The 26,706-nt window shown below is 41.1% G+C and overlaps 2 protein-coding genes across 3 annotated transcripts in view; one reads left to right on the forward strand and one right to left on the reverse strand.

The window, feature by feature from the left end:
- Window positions 1-23,232, forward strand: part of TPPP (tubulin polymerization promoting protein) — a 99,846-nt gene extending 76,614 nt beyond the window's left edge. For both annotated transcript variants that reach the window (XM_084620896.1, XM_084620897.1), the window contains exons 3-4: window positions 6,892-7,045; window positions 21,048-23,232. In XM_084620896.1, the coding sequence (XP_084477022.1) occupies window positions 6,892-7,045; window positions 21,048-21,242 (349 nt within the window). In that variant the 3' untranslated portion in view covers window positions 21,243-23,232. The remainder of the gene's footprint in view (window positions 1-6,891; window positions 7,046-21,047) is intronic.
- Window positions 21,119-26,706, reverse strand: part of CEP72 (centrosomal protein 72) — a 67,759-nt gene continuing 62,171 nt past the window's right edge. Inside the window, exon 15 of the transcript XR_014710464.1 lies at window positions 21,119-21,244. The gene's annotated coding sequence lies outside the window, so the exon portion shown is untranslated. The remainder of the gene's footprint in view (window positions 21,245-26,706) is intronic.

The raw sequence follows: 26,706 nt of genomic DNA on the forward strand, positions 1-26,706 counted from the left end.
CTCCAACTCAAATCATCCCAGCCAGGGCTTTGTCAAGCCTGACCTTAAAAACCTCTAAGTAAGGGGATTCTACCATCTCCCTAGATGACCCATTCCAGTGTTTCACCACCCTCCTAGTGAAAATTTTTTTCCAAATATCCAACCTAGACCTCCCCCACTGCAACTTGAGACCATTACTCTTTGTTCTGTCATCAGCTACCACTGTGAACAGTCTAGATCCATCCTCTTTGGAACCCACTTTCAGGTAGTTGAAAGCAGCTATCAAATCCCCCCTCATTCTTCTCTTCCACAGACTGAACAATCCCAGTTCCCTCAGCCTCTCCTCATAAGTCATGTGTTCCAGTCCCCTAATCATTTTTGTTGCCCTCCGCTGGACTCTTTCCAATTTTTCCACATCCTTCTTGTAGTGTGGGGCCCAAAACTGGACACAGTACTCCAGATGAGTACTCCAATGTCGAACAGAGGGGAACGATCACGTCCCTCGACCTACTGGCAATGCCCCGACATATACATCCCAAAATGCCATTGGCCTTCTTGGCAACAAGAGCACGCTGTTGACTCATATCCAGCTTCTTGTCCACTGTAACCCCTAGGTCTTTTTCTGCAGAACTGCTGCCGAGCCATTCGGTCCCTTGTCTGTAGCGGTGCATTGGATTCTTCCGTCCTAAGTGCAGGACTCTGCACTTGTCCTTGTTGAACCTCATCAGATTTCTTTTGACCCAATCCTCTAATTTGTTGAGGTCCCTCTGTATCCTATCCCTAGCCTCCAGCATATCTACCTCTCCTCCCAGTTTAGTGTCATCTGCAAACTTGTTGAGGGTGCAATCCACACCATCTTCCAGATCATTAATGATCTTCTGCTGTTTTAGATTATTGCTCTTTGGGGCAGGTACTGTCCTTTTGTTCTGTGTTTTTATAGCACCTAGCACAGCGAGGTCCTGGTCTCTGAGTCGGGCTCTTAGATTCTACCACCTTGCAAATAATAATAATGATAGTAATAATAGTGAGCTTCACTCTTTCCTCTGTATAGTGACTAGGTCAAATTCACAGAAGCTCGGATTTTCATAGTCTAAGGTGCCCAAATCCCACTGGGCATCTAATTCCCTTATTTTCCTTTGAAAATACCATCCACAGTTTTTTGTGTTAGTGAAGCTATTAGATATAACTGAATAATATCAGGAGTGGTTGTGGGGTGGTGGAGAGTTTCACGCAAGACACTACAGCTGAACAGACTTTCTGCCAACTTTTAATAAAACAAGAAGTGTGGAGGCAAAACGGCTTTGGGACTGAGAAGAAAGCATAATGAATTCAGACCAGAAGTTAATTTGGTGGGGAGTTCCTTAGAAGCCAGTTGTATCTGCCAGTATTGCATAGACAAAGTGGGTGAGGTAATATCTTTTATTGGACCAACTTCTGTTGGTGAGAGACACGAGCTTTCGCGCTATATAGAGCTCTTCCTTAGGTCTGTGTACCTCAAAAGCTTGTCTCTCTCACCAACAGAAGTTGGTCCAATAAAATATATTATCTCACCCACCTTATCTTTCTAATATCCTGGGAATGACACAGCTACAACACTGCATAACATATAGCATAGCTCATAGTGCCAATCATAGGTTAATTTCTTCACTGTTTATATGGAATACATCTAGCTAAATTAAACTGTTTCATTTTTTCAGGGCACCTGTTTGTGGTGGCTCCAGCATGCACTTTTGAGGTGGAGAATTTGAATATATGTTGTGGTTATGTCTTCAGTGTTCCTTGTTTTATAATCTGAGAGTGAACAGTGCAGACTTTTTGAGATAAGGTTGTCCATTTCATGGATTGGAAGGAATCAGATCTGCATATCCCTTTCCCCACTACTCCCCATTTAACCAAACCAAAAAGGTAAATCAGTGTCACTCTCTTATCAGCTAAGTGCAGCTGTGAAAAAACTGTAATTGATAAAAGTTCTTTTCATGCCAGAATAAAACTTGTTTGGCAGTCAGTCGACATTATTAATTTCCATGGATTATACTGACTATATGCAGTCATTCCAACTGGGGCTGTGATTCTGTCAGACCTCATGAGCTAAGCAGTACTGGCATGGTTGGATGGGAGTCCTCCAGGTATAACTCGCATAAAACGTAGGGCTGGAAATTCTGTCGGCAGCCCCTTTTGCTATGAGTCAGTGCTGAACCAATGCCTTGGTGTGGCATTATGATGGGATACTGCATTGCTGTAGGTGCTGCATTTTTAGATGAGACACAAGACAAGGTGCTGACCTATTGTGCTCATTAAAGATCCCTTGGCATTTCTGATAAGAATAGGGATGTTAATCCTATTAACGAGCTTCCTGGCCAAATTCCAGGTGGATAATTGCAGTATATTCTGCCTGCCTTATTCCCTTGCAGTCTTAGTTAGAGATCATATTCTTCTTCACTTCCTGTCTTTTAAAAAACATGCTATGTAGCGTTACTGTGTTCTGTTAGCATGTGAGTAGTCATGAACAACTACTGTGTTCTATTGCAAAGATGGAGGCTGAAGTCATTTTGTGTGTGTTTGTGTGTGTGTACATAAAGCAGAACTTGGCCAATATTAAGTGCTTTGGGGTTCTCTTGAGATGAAAGGCTCCCTATATAAAGCAACTATTGTAAAATATTATTGCATAAACATATTCACTTTTTGTGAACAATTTATTCCTCTTTGCTGTAAAAACCCTAAGGGTTTTATATGTAGTCACTAGATAACACCATCTTTACAGCATTTATTCTTTCGGCCTATCTTTGCTCTTTTCTCCTCTTTCCCTCCCCCACCTCCCTTTTGGAATCACATGCACAAATCCTGTCATAGATGCTCATCTTCAATGCCTACCAGAGGAAGAGCCCCGTGAATATGACAGGATAGGTGAATCAGGCGTGACAGGTTCTTACATGCTTCTGCCAACTACCAACATCTGTGCCTTCAAATGCAAAACACGTTAATGAACATACAGACATGTGAAGTGAAAAGCCACTGTGTGCGCAGGGAGAATCAGGCCCAGGTCCACAAAAGGAGATTAGGTGCTGAAGTCCAATGTTTAGGTGCCATCAAGATCAATCCCCTGCTCAGCCACCGCCTAACCATGGAGGTGCCTAAAATCCATCAGTGCCTAAATACCATGAAAGTCCCCATGGCGCCTAAGTTTCTGTGTGTCAGTATGTGCACAACCCTTAAGTCCAGGTGCCTGGACGCCTGTCTCATGCCTCAGCTCCAGCATGAGCCTCAAACCACGTGAACGTAGGCATTAGCCAAGTTTCCCGCCTCTCGGATGACTGCCCCAACCGCTGGACTATAGAGTCATTCTCTCTCTGTCTGGCCCAGTGAGTAGTTAGTTATTTATGCACAGATGAAGAGCTTCAACAGCAGCACTTGAGGGAGTCCCACATGGGAACATTCCCTAGCACGGTGGGTAAGTCACTCATCTGAGAGGTGGCTGTTCCCTGTTCATATCCCCTCTCATCAGGCAGAGTGGGGAATTGGACCCACATCCCAGGTGAGTTCCCTAATCATTGGGCTAAAGGTTATAAGGGGGAAGTCACTGTCCTCCCTCAGCTGATTTGTGTAGAGTTAGATGTCTACTGCTGCCTTCTTACAAGAAACTGCTTTGGTGCCTGACCCCAGGAGAGGAATCCCAGCTGTGGATTGTGAGTGGATATAGGTGCCTAACTACCTAGGGGAGGAGAGCTTAGAATGAATCTGCTCCTTGGCATCTGCTGTTGGCTAGCTCAGGCGGCTCCCGACCTAGCACGCTGGCTTTTATGAATCTCATTCTCACTCTCCCCATGCATTGTATAGGGAGCCTGGGAGCCTTAACTTGGGGTTTGTGGATTTCACTAGGTGGCTATGCGCCTAAAAGTTAGGTGTTGTAAACTTTGTGGGCTCTGGGCCTCAGTTCAGAAAGCTTTTCTTCATGCCTGAGGATTTCAGATTTATTTTATATCAAATAGTACTAGAGTGCACAAAAGTGAAATGAGAATTTTTGCTGTTTTAGGTCACTTCCAATGCGCTGAATCTTAGATTCTCACCATTTGTTTTGTTGTTGGGGGGAGAGGGGTGTTCATTTTGAGTTTTTGTTTTTTGCCCTAGGAATACATTAAGAAACTGCCTTCCTTAATTCAGACCAAAATCTAGCTTCAATTTCTTTATGATCCCTTCTGATGAGAGACAACTGGAGTGCATGTTTACAAATCTGCTTATGAATTGTCCTCATTCTACCATGCTTGCTTGTGTCAGGCATGTTACATAGCAGGATAGTTGCACATAGAATTACATTAGCAGTTGAATCTGGTATGTTTGCCAACATCTTTTTGAGGTCCTGCAAAGACTTAACGGTATTGATGATGATGATGATAATGACATCTAGTCATTAAAGTCAAATTAGATTTTGGAGTGCAGTTTGTCTAGCCTGATTTCTCTGTTGCCAGCACACACTTTCCCTGTCCTCACCATCCATCACCTACACCTGTATAAACAGCTGTCGTCACTGAAAGGACTCGTCTGGTTTTTTGCTAATTTTGTCAGGACACTTCTTTAAATTGGTACAAAAAGAAACACTTCAGCTGTAAACAGGACTGATGTTGCCAAGCAACACAGATCTCTGCGTTGAACAGTTTTGACTTTGAGAGTTTCCTAACTTTGTAAATGGATCCCTCTGTATTAGAGATGCTGCTTTTTGGGATTGCATTAACAATACTGTCAGCTTTTCTGGCAAGGTTTTATACTTAAGCCTGGTATACACCTAAAACTTAGATCAACTTAGCTGCATTGCTCAGGGCTGTAAAAATGTTTGCACCCTGAGCTCTGTTATTAGGTCAACCTAATCCTCTGTGTAGATGTAGTTAAATTGATGGAAGAATTCTTCTGTTAACTTAGTTACTGCCTCTTGGAGAGATGGATTACCTGCATCGATTGAACAATGTCTTCTCTTGATGTAGGAAGAATCTGTACTACAGTGCTACTGTAGCGTAGACATACCCTTAGTACGTTAAATTTTAGCCTGGGATATGTCTATATGGCTAAATCTCAAAGGCAAAAAGTGTAAATTTTGGTCTAAATGTTTGGGGATATTAAATTAAGCAAGTGGAAAGATATATATTTATATCCTCTTTAATTATATCCTTAATAAGTTGTTGTTATTAGCAAAATTCAAAACAACCTCCATACAAATTAAGCTATGGCAAGTTAGTAATTTCCCCTTGCTATGGTCTTTGCTATTAGAAAGAAAGTAATTTGTGAACTGAAGTTATGCTCTCTGTCTGAAATGCACTTTTATTTAGACTGCCAAAAGGCAGATTTACATAAACTCCCTTTTGACTAAACACATCTTCGGAGTGATTATTCAGACATTCTTGTTAAGAGCTTTCAGAGCTCTTCTAAATGGGTCACTATGGTCTGTCAGGTGTATAATGTATAAAAGTGTCTAAATATATACTGACTTCTTTTTAAAAAAGGTATTTTCAGAAGCAACAATCTATCAAAATCTACCCATAGGCACCTCTACAGCACACTTTTCTACTCTAGCAAATAAAAACAACCAAGCAAGTCACCAGACTGGAAATGTGGTGCACCTTTCCCTTTTAATCATTTATCAAGACAACACAAAGACTTAATGATAGAGTTTCAGCTTCAGCTATGAATTTCTGTGCTTTTCATGAATGTCAAGCTCTCAAATAACCTTTTCCATAAATTATTATTTGTGAATGTTGTCTCCTAAATGGGACAGTCACAGAGAGAAGTAAAGTCCTATTTCACAATAAGTTTATTATTTAACTTGCTTAATAGGTCATGATATCAGACATGCAGTGCTACTGGGTTGTATGGTGCTTTTTGAGGAGGAGGAGTTCAAAGTGACGTGTTTTCTTTATGGTTTAAGCTTGATTTCACAGTGCTCATATCACAAAACAAACGTTGTACGATTGGGTAGGTCGTGGTCATCGTTTCGAAGAGGAGACCTATGCAATATCATCTAAAATCACCTTTTGAGTTCAACACTAAGGCTATGTCTATGTTCAAACCACTGCAGCTGCACTGGTGTAGCACTTGAGTGGAGACACTCACTACAGTGATGGCAGGGGTTGTCCCATCGCGGTATTTAAACTACCTCCCTGAGAGGCAGTAGCTAGGTTGATGGAAGAATTCTCTGTTGACCTAGTGCTGTTTACAGCAGGGGTTAGGTCGGCTTAACTACATTGCTCAGGGCTGTGGATTTTTCACACCCCTGAGTGATGTAGCTTGGGTCCACCTAACTTTTTAGTGTAGACCTGGCCTAAGCTGCTGTCACTCATTTCATTTATGCAACTGAGTTTACAAATAATTACCCAAATGAGATTACATCTTCAGCTATGTCTACACTACAAGCACAGCACAGCAATGGAAGTGGTTTTTCTTCTCACTGTAGTAAATCCACCTCTTGAGAGGCAGTAGCTAGGCTGACAAAAGAATTCTTCCATTGACCTAGGGTTGTCTATACCCAGTCTTAGGTCGTCTTAAATATGTCTCTTGCGGTACGAGATTTTTTTTTCACACCCCCTAAGAAACATAGTTAGGTCAAGCTGAGTTTTAGGCCTTGGTTTAGACATTCTGAGAGAAGTATGAGCAGTAGTCCAATTCCTTTAGTTTCTCTTTCATTCTGTAGCCAAGCCAAGCGAGGTTCATTACTGTTACGGTGACATTCAAAAAAAGAAAAGGAGTACTTTTTAGAGACTAACAAATTTATTTGAGCATAAGCTTGGGATGAAGGGCAATTCCTTTTATGTAGTATTTGTATGTTGACTGTTCTTCACTATTGCAGACCACATCTGTTATCTTTCTCTTGGAGTACTGTGTATCCTTTCTGTAATTTCTTCTGATTTTTGTGTGTGTGTGTTTTGCCAGGGGGAAATCTTCTAGGACGATTACTTTTGATCAATTTAAAGAAGCTCTTCAAGAACTCTCCAAGAAACGATTTAAAGACCAGAGCAATGAGGAAGCAGTTCAAGAAATACATAAACTAATAGAAGGAAAAGCCCCGATCATATCTGGAGTAACGGTACAGTAGTACTTTAGTAGTGACATACAATAAATCTCACTCTCCTTTCCAAAGCTGTTTCTTTTTAGGAGCCTAAACACTGACTCAGAGACTTTATTTAAGATCAAAAAGGACTATTGTGATAATCTAGCCCAGTGGTGAGCAACCTGTGGCCCATCAGGGTAATCCACTGACAGGCTGCCAGACAGTTTGTTTCCATTTGCACGGTTGTCTGCAGCTCCCAGTGGCCACGGTTTGCCGTTCCCGGCCAATGGGAGCTTCAGGAGGCCGTGCAAATGTAAACCAACTGTCTGGCGGCTCACCAGCAGATTACTCTGATGGGCCGCAGGTTGCCCACCACTGATCTAGGCTGAGCTGCTGCATATTGCATTCCACAGAATCTTACCCACCCACTTCTGAAATAGACCCCCAACCTCTGCCTGAGTTACTGGAGTCCTCAAATCACAGTTTAAAAACTTCAAATTACAGAGAATCCATCATTTACTTTAGTTTAAACCAGCAAGTTACCCATTCCCCATGCTGCAGATGAAGGTGAAAAAAACCCAGGGTGTCTGGCACTCTGACCTGGGGGAAAATTTCTTCCCGACCCCAAATATGAGAATCAGTTAGACCCTGTGCATGTGGGCAAGACCCACCAGCCAGACACCTGGGAAAGAATTCTGTAGTAGTAACTCAGAGCCCTCCCTATCTAGTGTCCCATCACTGGTCATTGCAGATATTTGCTGCTGAGGTGAACTGGGCACTGGCATGGGCCTGCTTGAAATGTTTGTGCTGAAATAAATGGCAACAAAGCTCATGAAATATCTCCGTATCACACTATTACAAAGGATACTACATAGTCCTACTATGCTGGCAGAGCTATGCTGCTCAGTACCACCCAATAAGAAAGGAAAATCAAAATAGTCAAGAAAGCTCTAGCATGTGATCTGAGCAGAGAAATATTAGTTATAAGTTGTGCTGCAAGAAAAATGGGAGTTAAATACAAGACTTGTTTAACAACTTTAAAATATTTTGATTAAATCCACAAAACCAAAGAAAGTAAGGACTTAAGTCTTAAAGTAAAACTAGCGCATGATATGAGCCATGTGGACATGGGAATGTTAAGGGCAGAATTCTCAGTTTTATATGGTCTGTTCTTAAATCTATTCTTCCCCCCCCGCCACTTAAGACTGTCAGACCCATAATGTTGTTCAGTGTTTTTGATATTGGTAGAGATACTGTTAGATAGCTTAGTCCCAATAGATAGGTTTTGTGTAACAAAACCAAGTTTTACAAAGCCTAGTGTTGATAGATTTGTTTATTTTTAATATCAAGTTTGGTTGCTTTCCTCCCCTCCACCCCATTTCCCTACTTCTGTCACCCAAACAATGCAGCATCTGGCCCAGTTACACGGGCTTATTTATTTTCACTATCAAAACTGCGTGAAATGCAAAATGAAATAGACAACATACAAGATAAAAAGTAACACAGGACCAGTTTCTGGAAGAGTTTTAAAAACATGCTTCAATTTAAGTATCTGAGTACTCCCGCTGAAGTTAAGACAATGGGACAATTCACTTGCTTAAAGTTAGGCATGTGTTCAACTATCTTACTGAAACTGAGCCCAGGTCTTTTAATTAAAACTTTAATTTTAAACAGTCTTTCCAAGGAGAGGTTTTGGGACAAATGCCAATACACAGTCAGAGTTTCTGGAGAAGAGACAGATTCAGAGAGAGCAATCTTCATAATCCTTATAGTACTTACCAGGTTTTTACAGGATCTTTGAAATCTGTGATAACTATAATGTTGCTGCAGTTCTAAGGTTGGGTTCGATTAATTAAGAGCCAAATCTTGTTTCTGTTTAAAATCAGCAGTAACTTTGCAATTGACTTAAATGGGATGTGTTTCACCCTTTATCGTATTTGACATCTGCCAAAATAATGTTACATTTCAGCCTCGCTGGCATGCTTAACCTTGTGAACTATATTAACTAACTCACTACTTACTTTGATTTGTATACATTCTATAAAGCTTACTCCAGGCCCCTTCTAATCTTTGGTGTTGTCAGTCAGTAGGTACTGAAATGAGCACTGGCTAATAATGCACACATACCTGCTTCCTGCATGTGTTGAGGGGCATTGAGTGGTTTGCAGATGTACAGTGTAGCACTGTGTAAGTGCTTAGTATTCTCAATGAGATAGGCCAACACAGTAGCAGTGGTAGGGAGGCAGAATGACTCTCCCCTGCATTGCTCCCTCTTGTACCTGCAAGTTATTGCATAGATAACATGGGATTAAGGGGGGTGGGGTGGAAAAAAATCAAACCCGGGGAAACGAGGGCCGATTTGAATTAGTTTTTATTCCTTATGCAGGACTTCTAAATTGATACATTTAACAGTTATGCTCTCATAAGTGAAACTCAGATGGGATCCTGTGGCTCTTAAAATATGCTGTGAGGAGCTCTCCATCATTGCTTTGGGCAGGGTTCTGATCGAGGTGTCGCCCAGTTTTTTTCCTGTTCCCCTGAAGGTTGAAGGAGGGGTCAGAGCGTGCCTGTTGCTCTTGGTGACCATGAGGTGTTAACAGATGCAACAGCCCGTAATATCGTGTAAACCTGAGTTGGAAGCTTTCCACAGTAGTCTGTCTACTAATCTAGTAACTCCAGAGACTTTCCTCAAACATCAGGTGTCTAGGAGAAAAGCTTATTCTGAGAGCTAGTAGCCAGAATGACATTTAATTGAGATACAAAGTTGTTTGCAATGGCACCCAGAAAGGATTTGATCCAGCCATCTCTTCATGCCAGTCTAGTTTAATTTGAGATTTACCACCGTGCAGAGAGGAGCAATACGTTTTAAGACATTAGTAGAGAGGCCAGTGAAATATTTTCCAAGAGTTACTTTTTTGTTTTATGCTTTTGGCTGTTCATGTTTTAACTGATTTTGTGTTTGCGTATCAGGGCTGTGCATTCAGTTCTGCTGAAGACAGAATTAATCTGTATTTCTTGGTATGTGTATCTGATGGTCTTTTTAGGCTTCGGGGGCCATTTTGGGGGCCCAAATAATATTTTGGGCATATCCCACTATTTCAGTTGCTGGATGATGTAAATAATATGAAGTGGGACTCAGGTGTTGGTAGACTTCAGTGGAAGAAGGGCTTTTGATGGCTTACCTTCTTGGGTTGAATTTTGGCTGAGGTTTTTTGAGGTGGGGCACATCTATTTTAAAGGACTGCCCATTCTTGCTTAGGGAGATCTCCGCTTCAGCAGTGAGATCTACAGGTCCTTGCTTTTGAGATTGGAGGGTGCTATAAGGGATTCATTTTTTTTTCTTCAGAATGTTTTTCAAATGACAAAATTATCTGTTGATTGATATGATTGGAAAGACAACAGTTGGCAGCCAGATACTAAGATGAGTGGAAATGTTGATCTGTATCCTGGAATGTGAGCTGCATCAGCATTCCTGTAAAACATTATAAAATGGTTATGCATTGCAAACAGATGTGTTGGAACATTGATTTTTGTGCAGGGGTTTTCCCTCATGTTGGCAGAAGCATGGAAACTGAAATTGCAACTGATGGCTCAGATGTTTGGGATAGTGACGATAACTGAGTGAGGGGAAGAGAGGTAATTCTTGGGAGTCCAGAGAATGTCGTAAATTAATTCCATTCCAATTTTGGTAGTGAAAGACGTATTTTGGGAAAGTGCCTGTGACAAATCAAGATGACCCAGATTTTGTCATGGGTCTTTTGTGTCTCTCAGCACTTTATCTACCCATTCTACACCAAGCAGCTCTCGATATTTCAGAAAATGCCTTAGGCAGCTTAATTTGGCAATCCAGAATGGATTCTCTGTAGAAGGGCTAGAAGTTTAACTCTGCTCTGCTGGAAAATGCTGGATTCAATACTTACTTTCATTTTTTTTTTAAAGTGGAGTTCTGTTCAGCTTTGTTCTTTTCCAGGTTTACATGTGCAAATGGTATATAGGTGCAGATATATAGGTACGTGCATGCACACGCTTTTTTTGTGATTGAAAATATTCATTAGGGGCTGGATCATAAAATGGTGTGACAACAAAAGTTCAGTTGTATCTGAACTATTGTCTTGAGAATAATTTACTTGGAGGCACCGTATAAATAAAAAACCAAAGTGTGGCTAATTTATCATCCAATTCAAGCAGTTGGAAGGGTTGCTAAATTAAAGAACAGAAATGTTTGCCTGCTCTTCAGCTAAAAACCATCATTGTGAAGGAGAAGATAGGTGGTTTGCTAGGTGGGTTAAGTAGCACTGTATTTAAAGTAACCACATAGTTAATTCAAACACAGTGCTACTTTTTGTTTTTTAGGCACAGGCGGGGACAAGCACATAACTTCATACCTCTCTTCAAATGTTAGAAGATGTCATTTACATCAGAAACAAACATTGACCCAGAGGCCATACAGCAAGAAGTAAAACTCCTTTAACTTAGCGGGATGGGGAGGTCATTTGGGTGCTCCAGTTGAATAGCAATCCTTGAAGCATTGAAGGAAAAGGGAAATTTAGATGCTTTGGTCTAAGGGTTGGCTTCTCTTCCAAGTTCTGTCACTATAACACCCAAGTATCATACTTTTCAGGCTGCTGGACAACTTAACCCTTTTTCAGAAGAAGGGGTTCCTGTCCACTTTTAGGAACGTGATGATGAATGTATTGGGAAGGTGTGAACTACAGACCTGTAATCCCCTCACCAGTAATTGTAAAGCACTGTCTAAAATTCAAGTTATCAGGCTGAAGTCCTGTTTGAACTGATACCCCTGGCCCATGTGAGATATAAAATCAGTTTACTCCCAGACAAAGAGATACATGGTTCAGATTAAAAAGAAAAGGAGTACTTGTTGCACCTCAGAGACTATCAAATTTATTTGAGCATAAGCTTTCGTGAGCTACAGCTCACTTCATTGGATGCATGTATGAAGTGAACTGTAGCTCACGAAAGCTTATGCTCAAATAAATTGGTTAGTCTCTAAGGTGCCACAAGTACTCCTTTTCTTTTTGCGGATACAGACTAACATGGCTGCTACTCTGAAACCAATGGTTCAGCTTGCATCGTAATATTTTAGACTATAAAATGTTTCCTAGATTGTAAACTCTTTGGGCCAGAGATCATACCTTCTTCCGTATTTCAAAAGAGTCTACTCAGAACAAATAAAGGAGTAGAGTGGATAAAGTTATAGCCCACATGGCAAAACAAAATCAGAGCTAAATAAATTTGCCATCATCTCAAACATGCATGCCATTTACTAATGTGAATTTAAAAGAACTCATACAGAAGAGTCCATACAGGGGCAGCTGTTTCTTTGCTCCATACTGTATAGTGCAGATGTGCTACTAAGAAGAGTACATCTATTCCCACCTATGGTTTATCCATGGACCAATTGCCAGTCCAGCCCTCATACTTAGTTTTGTCCATGACTGAAGAGACAACACTTTGATAGAGCAAGCTGCGTACACAACAGCGCATATAGGGAGTTCTGTTGAAATTTGAAACATCTCATAAGCCAGCTGAAGAACCTGTATAAATATCCTACAGGTTTACTTGTAACAAACTAGTGTCCACTGGATCCCTGTCACAGGGTCTATGCCGGCACTCCCACTTTTGTGCCTGAACTCTGTGTTTAGGCTGGTATAATAAAGAGTCCCACCACCTTCTTCAGTGGTTTCACCTTTGTGTCTTTATTTACAGTGTTCTTGTGCAGTCCCAATTCCCTCAACAACAATCACACCACAGACCCCTCCCAGGGTCTTCTGGCTCTTGAGGTTCCTTCCAGTAGGTAAGGAGACAGAGAAACAGCCCTCCTGTCTCCTCCCAGGCCAACAACCCCTCACTGAGGTTTTCTCAGGGCTTTTATAGCCCCCCCCCCCCCAGTCTTTAGCCCAGCTATTCCCACTCGGCCCATCTTGTTGCTCTGAGCTAGCCCTCATTAGGGCTTACAGCTGGGCTCCCTGCTGCATACCTATGTCTCTCTACCTGGCTTTTTGACCAGAGAGCTGTCTGCAGCCAGCATTTTGGTATTGCTTTAAAGGGGGTTTTACCCCTGACTTGCCACAATCCCTTTCATTTGAAGGCAAGATTTCCTCTTTTCCTTGCTTGCATCAGAATAGCAGGGATGAAGAAGCAATATGAGGGACGCAGTTTGGTTTTCTGGAGGCTAAAATAAGTCTCTGTAAACAACCACATGCTTGCTTTGAAAAAAATCTTCCCATTCAGGCCCCCTGCGTTATGGGTACTTTGGATATTTTTTTTTAGTCCAGGCTTAGTATAAGTGTAGTTAAGTCAGAAGCCTAAAAAGTTATTGAAGATCAGTATTTCTATTGGACAGCTTAATTCTTTTAAATACCTGGATATATAAAGAACAGTTGACCTTAATCAAATCATGCTCTGTGGTATCTCCACTGATCTCTGACAGAAGAGACCTGGAAAGATGAAAGTCCTTGTCTTTGTAGGAAAACAGACCTGCTTGAAATGTACATCTTACCATGATAGTTTTGTCCACATCCTCCCAATCTCACATTCCACTGCCATTTGTTTCATGGATGTAGAAAAGTATTTTATTCTTATATTAACCAAGAATTCATTAGAAGTAAATGAGTTTGGCCAAAGGAGCATCTTGCATTTCCTAAATCTGTATAGCAGCGAGTCTGAAATTCTCTGGGTTGATCTTTTGATAAGGATGAGAAACCCATTCATTAATCACTACAGAGTGAGAGCAAATTAGATTGTGGAAGGAACTAAATCTGCCTATGCTATCTGCCTATGTTTTCAAAGACATGGTCTACACTGAACTTCACCGTTTCTTTAGTGTTCTGTTAATGTAAGCAAAGCATTTAGAAAACTAGTAAGTGTAGTGGGAGTAGTATCGTCTGAGTGTTCATCTATCTGAGCATCTACAAATTTCACAATCTGTGAACGTATCTGGACCAAGAAAACCTGGAAGACAAAGAAATGGAAACTGATGCTATTGTATTATTATCTCTAATGTCTTTTGAACAAATCCAAAAGAAATATGAAATTGCCAAGGTAGAATTGTCTGTCTGGATGTTCACACTTCTGGAAGCATGGTGGACAGTTTGTGTCTTGGGAAACTGTGCTAACAGAAGGCCAGACAGGCTTGTCATCACCTGCTTATAGTACAAACAAGGGTGGGATTCTTCTCAATACCTTCAGATACAACTGGCAAAAAGACCTTTGCATTACTCAGTTAATTTGCAAAAAGAAAAGGAGTACTTGTGGCACCTTAGAGACTAACCAATTTATGCCACAAGTACTCCTTTTCTTTTTGCGAATACAGACTAACATGGCTGTTACTCTGAAACCTGTCAGTTAATTTGGAGAGACACTCTGTCAGTCTCCATGGATGCTACTTTTATGTTTCTTACATATACTTCTTGAATCCCCTGGTGCTGGAACTGTTCTCAATAGATGGCTCCAGCTTGTGATGGAAATGCACATAATGGGTGGGATCACTATTTTCTTCGTTCTAAGATCGTGAAATTGATACACTGTTTTGAAGGCTTGTGGCCTGATTTTTCAGAGGTAATGAGCATCCTCATTTTCCAATGGCTTTACTGGGAATTGTGGTTGCTTGGTGACTTTGCAACATGAGAGTTTAAAATCATTAGCAAGTTGATGTGAAGGCCAATAGCAAAGTCCACATATCTGAATTTAGTGGAAAACGAGATCAGTGGTTTTCAAACTTTTTTTCTGGGGAGTTGAAGAAAATTGTTGATGCCTGTGACCCAACAGAGCTGGGAATGAGGAGTTTGGGGTGGGCTCAGGGCTGGGGCAGAGGGTTGGGGTTCAGGAGGGGGTCAGGGCTCTGGGCTGGGGGTGCGGGCTCTGGGGTGGGGCCGGGGATGAGGGGTTTGGGGTGCAGGAAGGGGGTTCCAAATTTGTGGGGGGCTCAGGGCTGGGGCACAGATTTACCTCTGGCAGCTCCCAGTCAGTGGCGCAGCCGGGGTGCAGAGGCAGGCTTTCTGCCTGTCCTGGCACTGTGGACCATGCTGCTTCCCGGAATCAGCCAGCAGCAAGTCTGGCTCCTAGGCAGAGGAGCGTGACTCTCACCTGCAGGCACCGCCCCCCCTCTGTTTCCAGCCAATGGGAGTTCGCAGACTGTGCTTGGTTGGGGGTAGCACGCAGAGCCCCATGGCCCCGCTGCTAGCTGCTTTTGGGCGCAGCGCAGTGCTGGAACAGGTAGGCACTAGCCTGCCTTAGCTGGGCAGCACCGCCGCGGGGACTTTGAATGTCCTGGTCAGCAGCACCGACCAGACTGACCCAGCGCTTGACATGCTGCGACCCAGTACTGGGTCATGACCTGAACTTTGAAAAATGCTGAACAAGATGATTAGAGAAATGAGGAAGAGTTGCTAAATTGTAGGATGGGGCTGTTTTGTTACATCTATTGTGATCTACCACACTTTAGAGAGAGTATTGCTACAGCACTGAAAACGGGTTTGACCCTTACTGATGAAGTATGGACCTTTCTGTTGATGTGCATTAGACCTAGCATTGGGGTTCTATGAGGTAACAGTAGAAAATTGTGTAGATACCTGGGGAAATAACTCACAACATGAAGCAAGTTCCCAGATAAATGACTGGCAACTTCTGAAAACAAATGTAGCAATATTGTTTGTGCATTGTAACATTGACATTGGAGAAATTCTGCACTGATGTACACTTTCTGCAGTCCCATTGAAACCAATGGGATTAAATAAATTGTACATCTGCTCAGAAATTGACTTTGGGTGTGTGTGTTCCATCTGAACTTCAGCAATCACAGGGCTGGAATTGGGTTATATGGACAAGTCTGCTAAATCTCTACTTATCACTACTGGTTTTTTTTTGGTGGGGGGGAGGAGGTGGGTGCGGGGGACAGAGTTGGGAGTGGAAGGAAGAGAAAAAGTTGGAGAATATCATTTTTCATCCAACTCTTTAATTTGAGATGTGCCCTTACAACCCATCAGAACTGAATTCTGTCCTGCGGACTGATCTGCTGAAGTTTAAGGAAGTCACCTAAAATGTAGAGGGCGTCTCATGACATGAGAATGTATAACTTGTGGAAAACCGAAGTTCGGCAGAGATGAAGATGAGGCAAGTGCTACACAATGTGTGTGTTTTAAAACAGGGACAGTGATCTTAAATAACTTCACACTGCAAAGATTGTGTCTTGCATGGGGATTATTTCTGTTTACAAAACAAACAGCCTTAATTGTTGGTAGCATCCTGTGGTGTGCGGGTAAAGAACTATTTTAGCAACAATGTTCTATAAACACATATGGGAAAAAACTAAGTTTACCCAATTGACTACTTACTAATAAGCTTTGCTTTTTGCAAGTTTCCAACCCTTACAGCCCTTGCTTCCAGTGTCTGGGGAGATTGAAGAATACTTTGGCAAGCATCACAGCTTGATTAACTTTTTTTCTGCTTACTTGGGGTCATTCGCTCATCCTACAGACCATACAATCTGCTCTGGCTTCTTTATATTTTTAATAAGCTTGGGTCAGCACTGTCCAAACAGGCAGGAGGTGCTTGTAGCAGGAAGCTCCTGGCTCTCACTTACAGAGAGGGAATTAGGGATCTATAAATAAACCTAACCAATAAATGCCCCAAATGTATTTTGTCTTACAACCTGCCCTTTGCTGATATGCTGCTGCAACTGTTGTTCTGAGCACCCAAGGCGCTGAGATGAGGGGGTTCTCCCCTCCACTTCCAGCCTATATAACAGATGGGGACACATGTTGTTGCTCACCAATTGCCTAATTTAGCTGTTCCTTAGACTGAAAATCATGTGTCTATGGGTGGCGGAGGATGGAGAGGAAAGGGCCAAGTGTTTTGCATCAAAGCCCTGACTAACCCTTTGCTCACACCCGTTGCAAACTCCATGCTCTGTGTAATTACATTGGTATTTTAAATTATTTTTTGGCAGTTATCAATGTTTTTTGGCCCACTGAACTCTTTACAGCAAGTGATGTGGGGGCTGGAGGGGAGACTTGACTATTCACAGGAGCCTGGGTACTTCACAGTAAACTGGTCCTGAATTCTGCAGCAAGAATCCCAGGCTTTCTGCTGCTCCTGACGGGCATGTCATGTCCTGAGACTGCTGCATTTGCAGTAGGTGGTAATGTATTGTGTATGTGCTGAAACAGCTCTACAAATAATACACATGTATGCAAGCATTCTACATGCGGTGCAAGGTGGATATGGAACCCATAGCCCACACAACGGTCTTAGTTCTTACAATCCCATTTCAAAAACACCATGTGTGGTGGTCTGCCTGGAAGAAAGCAGAACTGGGTTATTTGCTACAAGGAAATTAACAAGCTAACTCTGTGCCTGAGGTCTAACATGTCTCCCATATCAGTCAGCTGTGAATTAGGACAGCTGCAGCAGTGGACAGTTGTGGTCAGCATTAATACAAATAGCTGTGGAGTATCTAAGCTGCCCACACTCCAGCATGTGACTATCTATATACAGAGTACATGTCAGATTCACTAATGCTTTGGGTACATATTAACAACAGTAAGATCCCTGATGGGCATCAGGCCAAGAGTCCAACTCTGCTGTCCCGTTGTCTGAGCTTATTCATTTTATTACACTTTGGTTTTGTCTAGCTGTGCAGCTGAGGCAAGTGCTGATGGGGATGTGTTTCCTACTATCACTGTGACTGCAGTGTACTGGTGATCTGTGATAAATCAGGACAAACAAAATAAAGCCCCATATAAAGGAATGCCATGCCAAAACACACCAATAAAATATACATATTTGCAAGATGGCTTCTTCCCAGCCATCATTTTCATTTCTGTATGAATCCAGGGGAAAAAAAACATTTTGGAAGCTCCACTTTACAAGATAGTAGGGAAAAAAGGCCCCAAATATCTTTCAACAAAATTATTTGAGAAATAAATGCTCCAGAAGCCTCATTCTTGCTGCTGTTACCAATGTTTTCTGTAATGTTGGCCTATCTCCACATCAAAACCAAGCCCCAAAGTCGCACTGTAGAACATCTTATTGTGTACTAGTAGCTGAAAGCCCATCCTGTCTCCCCAGTGTAATTGGTAAAGTCATAAGTATAAAAAAGCTGCAAACTTGAATGATGTTTGGGATTATTGTGTTTGCTGGTTGTGGCATTGTGTGGGTGGGTGGGTTAATTTGTGAGGGGGGTTGTATTGTTTTGGGAGAATTGTGTTGATTTGTGCGGATGGCAGTTGGACCAAGTAATCCACCATCTGTGCAGTCTCCCTCATACAATCAATGAAATTGTTCCATGCAAACTCACTGTAGAGTAAGGGTGGTGATTGGTTGAGCTACCTCTGATCTCGCAATGGTCTGACTCTTGGCATAGCCCAGCTCATGCCTTACTGTAGCTGTATACTGCACAGGTATAATTCATAAAGTCAAAATGGCTGAAAACTTAAAAAGTGGACAATAGCAGACCAGGAATCCCGGTGATGCTCGAACCTGGTGATATTCTGAACAGAGAGCCCTGAACCGCACTTGCAGCAGTTTCCATCATTTCAGTGACTCAACAGACATTTCAGGTGTGTTGGGTTTGTTTGCAGGGAGGGGAGGGGAGAAGTGTATACATTGGTTTTTTCAATATCTAACAAAAAGTTTACATAATTTTTAAGGCCACCTCCACTATGTTGTTGTTATGTTGCACGTCCTCATCAAATGTCGTTAGTCTAAAGCAAAACATAATTTGGAAACATTCAGCTTCATTATTTAATTGGTGATGGGGGCACGTTGCTCTCAGTGGTGGAGGGGCCTTGACATTGGAGTCTGTATCTGCCTTTGGTGTACTAAAACCTGAGTGTGTTGACCTTTAGGACAAAGTGAAAGTAGTGCTTTTCTTCTCTCAGCTCTCTTGACAAAGGGGGTACATATTTGAGTTGTGTTGTATTTAATGGAAGTTGTTTGTCTGCTAATGTGACCAGATAGACTGGTCACATTTCTTCTAACAAAACTATTTTGTGGAGAAATCTCCTTATTTTTCTTTATTAAACAAAACAAAGTTGTCCTCCATTAATTTTTTCCCTTATTTAAAAAAAAAATGGAAAACAACTTTGGGGTATTTTGGAGGGGTGGGGTGGAGAGATAGAGGGTTGTGAATTTTTTTCTGTTCTGTTTAGGTTTTTATACTGCACTTATTGCTGTAGTATCTGAGCGCCTTCCAGTAGTGCATCTAGCAGTGTGATTACACATCGGTCGTGGTGTTTGTTCTCTCATCGGCTCCCCAGAGGGAGAAGCGTGTGTGATGGAGTGTCTTGGTTTGATAGGGTGTTGTTATTCTTAAGTGTACCTGTTGCTATGTGTTTATAGTAGAGAAGGCAGGTGGGGAGATCGTGATGGTCCTTTAGTTCCTGGGAGAGTTCATCCCAGGAACTGAGACGACCCCTAGAGAAGGTTCTGCACAGAAAAGCTTTCCTCTTGTTGTTGAGAGTTCCATTGTACCAGAGGAGAGTAACTGTCAGTTACGGCCGGCAGTCTTGTAGATATCCTGAGCCCACACTATGGCGCTTTGAAGATAAGGACTGAGACCTTGAACTTGATTAGAAATGCTCTGGGAAGCCAGTGTAGAGGGCGGGTCTGGTATGCTGTCAGTCACCTGTGCCCTGCAGCATTTTGTGCTGGCTGAAGTTTCCTAAGGGCTGAAGGTATATTGCATTGCTGAAATCTATCCAAGAGGTGGGTTTTTTTGGTGATTTTTATCATTTTTATTCCCAACGTTATCAAAATTATTATCAACACTGGTTTGCTGAAAAGTGGGTTTAGATAAAAAAAAATGTTTGATTTTTTTTAAGTCTTTCAAAAACTGCAAACAGAAACAACTTTGAAATTATGAAATCTTTCGTGAATTATTTTTTTAGATTTTTTTTTACCAGAATGTGTTTCATGTCAAGAATCCTTTGTACTGTAAGTTTTTGTAAATCAAGAAAGAAACCTAAAAGACAGCAAACAATTGCATGTTAACTATTCTCTTTTGTCCTGAAGGGGGCTTTGTCTCAAAGAAAGCACTTTCTTTCCCCTAACATGCACTGGACCGCACAAAAATAGTACTGGCACTTTGTCTTTAAAATACGGAATAAACAATTACTAATTCTGCAGCACCTGCATAAGAGAAGTGAGCAGTATTATTGGACATTGATCATCTTAGTGCCAGGTGCATCAACTGACCACACCAAAGATGTCACACCTTCTCTGTCTTCTGCCACAATGCGAAAACCACAGAGGTGTAAACTGGGGGTTTGTATTTTTTCTCTTCTCCTCTGACTTAACTATAAATCTACAAAGCTAAATTGTCCAAGATGGCCACTATCTCACCTCCGCTTCTGGTCACAAATGAAGTTCTCATGATCCCGCATGGCTTTGTGAAACACCTTTTTCTCTCCTTTCACCCCGACTGTTGAGTAAAAGCCAGGTCACCTATTTCTTGCCCCAAAATGTGGTTTTTCGTGGTACCACCCCCGCCTTTTGCCCAGTAGCCAGAGCACTCACCCAGGACGTGGGAAACTGAGGTTCTCCTAGTCTCATGTGGAGCAGGGATTTGAACCCAGGTCACCTATCTCCCAGGAGACTACCCTAACCATTGGGCGATAGGATATTCTCTCTAAATCTGTTCTGCTGAAGCTTTTCCACTTTTTAAAAAATAATTATGTATTAGGCCAGAAAGAGTGTGACTCCATAGCCTGATGGGTAGGGCACTTATCTGGATATTCATTGGAGTAGGGACATGAATCCAGATGTTCCACCCTTCCCACCCCAAATAGGAAGCCGCTTTTGAAAATTCATGCCCAAAGCCATTCTGTACTCCAATTTGTAACTAATGAAGTCATTACATCCAGTGCCACAAAACTAACATTTCTCATTTATTTTTGGTCTGTTAAAAGGCATCACTACTCTGCAGTTCCGATATCAACAGTAGTTAATGATTTATAACGTTAAAAGTAGTTTTCTTTTCAATGAAAAGTATTTTCTTGTGTTGTCTTTCTCCCAATAGAAAACCATTTCATCTCCAACTGTATCACGACTTACAGACACGACAAAATTCACTGGTTCCCACAAAGAGAGGTTTGATCCAAGTGGGAAAGGAAGAGGCAAAGCAGGACGAGAAGACCTGGTTGATGCGTCGGGCTATGTGCCTGGGTACAAGCACGCAGGCACATATGATCATAAAGTACAAGGAAGCAAGTAAGCCTGGGGGGGTTAAAAAGAGAGAATATACCTGTAAGAATGATGTAGATGAATCCCACATGTTTCAGTTATCATGAATGTGAAGACTATGTTGGCGAGAAGTGTTTTCAGGAACTGGAACTGATTTCAACATCCGCTGAGATACTTGCAAGCACAGCAACACTTCATTACATTCCTCATGCTTACATTGGCAAAAATATCAAATACAAAGTTGTTGAGCTTTAGACAAGAAACCAAATGCAAGGGCTGTTCTACCACACTTAGTCAATACTGGTAAAAGATCTCAAACATTCCTAAATGTCCAGTTCTTTCTTGGGTATAGAAGAAAACCACTCTCCAGATAGTTGAAAAGAGGGTCACTGTAAATTTTCCTGTGATAGCAGCCTTTCCAAAGAGCACCCCAATATTTATGTAGTTTGATTTGAATACTTATTTATTTGAAAGATGTCTTAAAGAGGATCCAGCTCTGTCCTCAAAGACAAAAATTCAGTATTGTACTAGTGGGAAGTAAATGGTTGTAATATAACAGGTTGCTATCCTGAAAAGAAATAGATTTTCCTAGACCACTGGTGAACAACGAAAGACTTATTCCTCCTTGCTGAGACTATTTAGGTTCCAATGTATTTGTCAGCAGAAAGATGTGGAAGATACTAGCCTTCGTCTCTTTACCCCCCAAAGCCCAGGACTTCTCAAAACCAATACTGTACTTCCTGCAAGTTACCGCATGTATTGGTAGCATGGTTCTAACTGAAACCACAGGACATAAAAGGCGCTAATGTACTAACATGATCTATGGAGGAGCTAGATATATTGCTAAAGAAGTCGTGATAGAAATATTAATCTTGGTTGCAATCTGGTTTTTGGTCTGCACAGGGCAAGTGAAGGGGGCATTAAGATGATGGATTATACGTTTTAAACTTTATGTTAAGTGTGAACTAAACACCACTGATCAGAGTTTCATTGAGCTAGGCACATATTCTCATGCACATGTACACACATACACAGGCACATGCTCCTTTTTAAGTTGTGACTGCGTTAAGGAAGGTCTGGGACAGCTCTGCAATACAGAAGTTCAAGTAAGGACAACTAAATTATCACCACAAAATAGTAATTTGTTCATCCTTTATTTTACAGTTAGGTGCGTCTCACCCCCTCTAAAGATATATTACGAACGTTAGCTACATTATTTGTTAAGTGTTCTATGTTTGAAGCTAGGGGCTCTCTTCTCCTCTTATTTGGACTGTCCAGTGTAAGTCAGGAATAATTCCTTGAAGGCAATCAATTTCCACTGGTTTAGAGCTGCTGTAAGAGGAGAATCAGGACCACAGTCTTAATGATCTAACAAACTGGCCACAAGTATCCCATATATGGCCACCATAACAAGTGGTATTAATTGATAAATCACTGAAAAAAATCTCACTCATTTGATATTGCTTAAAAAGTAAGGAGAAATATCCATACAGAAAAAGTGCAGGGGCTCATTAGCTGATCTCTATATCCTACATGTGGTTATTGATATTCCACAAAGCAGAATAAGCACCACAATGTATAATATAAAATGATAAAGGAGGACTTTTAGTTGGGTATTTGATTACAACCATTTAAAATTCTGCTTTGCTTTCTATTAACTGAAGTTCAAGCATTAACTTTATAACTCCAGATAGTACAGGGTAATCACTTCTGTTGCCTCTCTGCCACCATCTGTGTCAGGGTTCTAATGTACACCGAACAGGTAGCGTTAGTGAGCTACTTATATACAGTAAGCAGTAACATATGCTAGTTTTTCATGCAGGCCAATACCCTGTATTTGGCACATATCCAGACACTGAACACAGGTTCTCATCCTTTGAACAGACGGTCTTTTATATTCTGCTGACTTTCTATAGAACTCTTTTTTGTAACTTTGCCACCACTGACCTTTCAAACCAACACATGAACGTGAAACCAAAATAACAATAAATAAAGAGAAGAAGTCCCTCATGGGCTTGGAATTTTTTGTTTGTTTGTTTGTTTGTTTGATTATATGTTTCAGAGTAACAGCCATGTTAGTCTGTATTCGCAAAAAGAAAAGGAGTACTTGTGGCACCTTAGAGACTAACCAATTTATTTGAGCATGAGCTTTCGTGAGCAGCTCACGAAAGCTCATGCTCAAATAAATTGGTTAGTCTCTAAGGTGCCACAAGTACTCCTTTTCTTTTTGTTTGATTATAGTTTGTTTTGATTTTGGTTTTCAGGAGAGAGGGAAGTCTGCGCAACCCAGTGCATACTTTTAAAAGGTCTTGTTTGTGTGTTTTCCGCTTTAAGCCCTCCTTGGTGGCTCTGGTTACCTGACACAATTTTACAGATACACCAGGACTGTCAGTGTGTGGAAGTACTTGTTTGTGAAGCCTTTCCAAGCGTTTCAAAGTTATCCACTTTTCCTGAACCATCCAGTTCCTGGAAAAGGAAAGGTTATCCATTTACACATCATACTGGCTACCTGCCTTCCCCTTCAAGGAGAAGTAACAGCATAAACCCACTTTCAGATATTTGTTATGGCCAATTAATTCCAGAAAAGCAGTAGAACACAGAGTAACTGGTAAAGTGTAGACTAGAGAACACATTCCTTCCTGAAATGTCCTATAAAGCTTCAAATCAGGATAGTGCTCAAGGACAGTCATTTTATTGCAACGGATGTGTAACAAACCTTGAATTATTTGTAAAACACTATCAAAGCTGAATATCGCAAAGATCACATTAGCGCTGTCAATTCATTTCAGTTAACTCATGCGATTAACCCCCCAAAATTATTGTGATTAAAAAAATTAATTGCGATTAATCACACTGTTAAACAATAGAATACTAACTGAAATTTATTAAATATTTTTGGATGTTTTTCTACATTTTCAAATATATTGATTTCTATTACAACACGGAATACAAAATGTACATTGCTCACTTTGTTATTTTTGATTACAAACATTTGCACTGTAAAAAATTATAAAATAGTATTTTTCAATTCACTTCATACAAGTACTGTAGTGCAATCTCATTAATCGTGGAAGTGTAACTCACAAATGTAGATTTTTTTTTTTTGGTTACATAACTGCTCTCAAAACAAAACAATGTAAAACTTTAGAGCCAACACATCCACTCAGTCCTACTTCAGCCAATTGCTCAGACAAACAAGTTTGTTTACATTTATGGGAAATACTGCTGCTCGCTTCTTGTTTACAATGTCACCTGAAAGTGAGAACAGGCATTCGCATGTCACTTTTGTAGCCAGCGTTGCAAGGTATTTACGTGCCAGATATGCTAAACATTCGGATGCCCCTTCATGCTTTGGCCACCATTCTAGAGGACATGCTTCCATGCTGATGACGTTCGTTAAAAAAATGCATTAATTAAATTTGTGACTGAACTCCTTGAGGGAGAATGGTATGTCTCCTGCTCTGTTTTACCCGCATTCTGCCATATCTTTCATGTTATAGCTGTCTCGGATGATGACCCAGCACATATTCATTTTAAGAACACTTTCACAGCAGATTTGACAAAACGCAAAGAAGGTACCAATGTGAGTTATCTAAAAATAGCTACAGGACTATACTCAAGGTTTAAGAATCTGAAATGCCATCCAAAATCTGAGAGGGACAAGGTGTGGACCGTGCTTTCACAAGTCTTAAAAGAGCAACACTCAGATGTGGAAGCTACAGAACCCGAACCACCAAAAAAGAAAATCAACCTTCTACTGGTGGCATCTGACTCAGATGATGAAAATGAACATGCATCGGTCTGCACCGCTTTGGATCATTATCAAGCAGAACCCGTCATCGGCATCGACGCATGTCCTCTGGAATGGTGGTTGAAGCATGAAGGGACATATAAATCTTTAGTGCATCTGGCACGCAAATATCTTGCTACAACAGTGCCATGCGAACACCGGTTCTCACTTTCAGGTGACATTGAAAACAAGAAGCAGGCAGCATCATCTCCTGCAAATATAAACAAATTTGTTTGTCTGAGTGATTGGCTGAAGTAGAACTGAGTGGACTTGTAGGCTCTAAAGTTTTACATTGTTTTATTTTTGAGTGCAGTTATTTTTTGTACATAATTCTACATTTGTAAGTTCAACTTTCATGATAAAGAGATTGCTCTATAGCACTTGTATGAGGTAAATTTAAAAAATGCTATTTCTCTTGTTTTTTACAATGCAAATATTTGTAATCAAAAATAAATATAAGGTGAGCACTGTACACTTGGTATTCTGTGTTTGTAATTGAAATCAATATATTTGAAAATGTAGAAAACATCCATAAATATTTAATGAAATGGTATCCTATTATTAAAAGCATGATTAATCGCGATAATTTTTTTTAATCACTTGACAGCCCTAGTTCACATGGCTGTTGAGAGCCTGACCTGAAGCCGATGGGATCTGCATCAAGCCCAAATTGAAGGCCAAGTCCTGCAAGTTGCTGAGCCCCATCAACTCCTGTTGACTTGACTGTTCATCACTAGGAAGTTGCCTCAGCTAGTGTGACAGGCTGTACCCACCTCCTGCAGGGTGAGGTGTAGGAGCTATTGCATCTTTGAAATGCTGCGGATCCCACAGAGTGTCAAGGCTTCAAAGAGCACTGCTGTGCTCTACTGCTGCCCAAATGTGGCAGGGCACAGCAGTGAAGAGATTTAAAGTTGTGGCTCTGGGTGTTTGAGAAGCCTCACAACCTAAGGGTCTGACTGTGTGCAGGAGTTCCATGTCTGGAGTGTGTGTAGGTCCTGACCCTAAGGCTAGTGGGTGCAGGTCCAGTTACATGCTGAAAAGGAACAGACCTATTGCACTACTCCTTGTTGCATAGACAAGCTTGATAGCACCAACACTATTGCTATAGTTACTGCACACTACTTCTGGCTTACAAATAGGCTTGGCAGAATTTGATTTTTATTTTTTTCTAATTTCATCAGATATCAATATTTATTTTAAAGCATCCCCCTCCCCCCAATTTTTATTGATTTTAAATTTTCCCAGTTGGGGGTGGTCAGACCATTATTTAATGACAGTTGATGTTGCAAGTCAAAAAAGTTAGCTTTGCAACCATTAAAACACAAATTGTAAACATCATGTCATAATACGCAAAGTAAATATCCTTAAATCAAATTCTAGTAAGTTCTCAAGCAGCATTTTTCTTACGTTGCCTATTGATAAATGTTGATGATTATCTATGGCAATATTTTCTGTTGGTTTGTTTGTGTGCAGTAAAATGGATGTTTACCAACATTTAAAGATAAAACTTGAATCCTTCCAACCCTACCAAAAGTTCCTACCAAAAGAAACATGCTCTATAAGGGCCTTATCCAAAGAGCACTGAAGTCAATGGAAAGTCTCCTATTCACTTCAATGGGCTTTGGATCAGGCCTTAAGAAAATAACACCAACAGCAACATTATCGGTTGACAGAAGCATTTCTATATTTCCTATTAAAATGTTAA

This window comes from Lepidochelys olivacea (genome assembly GCF_965140295.1).
Source record: "Lepidochelys olivacea isolate rLepOli2 genome assembly, chromosome: 2".
NCBI lineage: Eukaryota > Metazoa > Chordata > Testudines > Cheloniidae > Lepidochelys > Lepidochelys olivacea.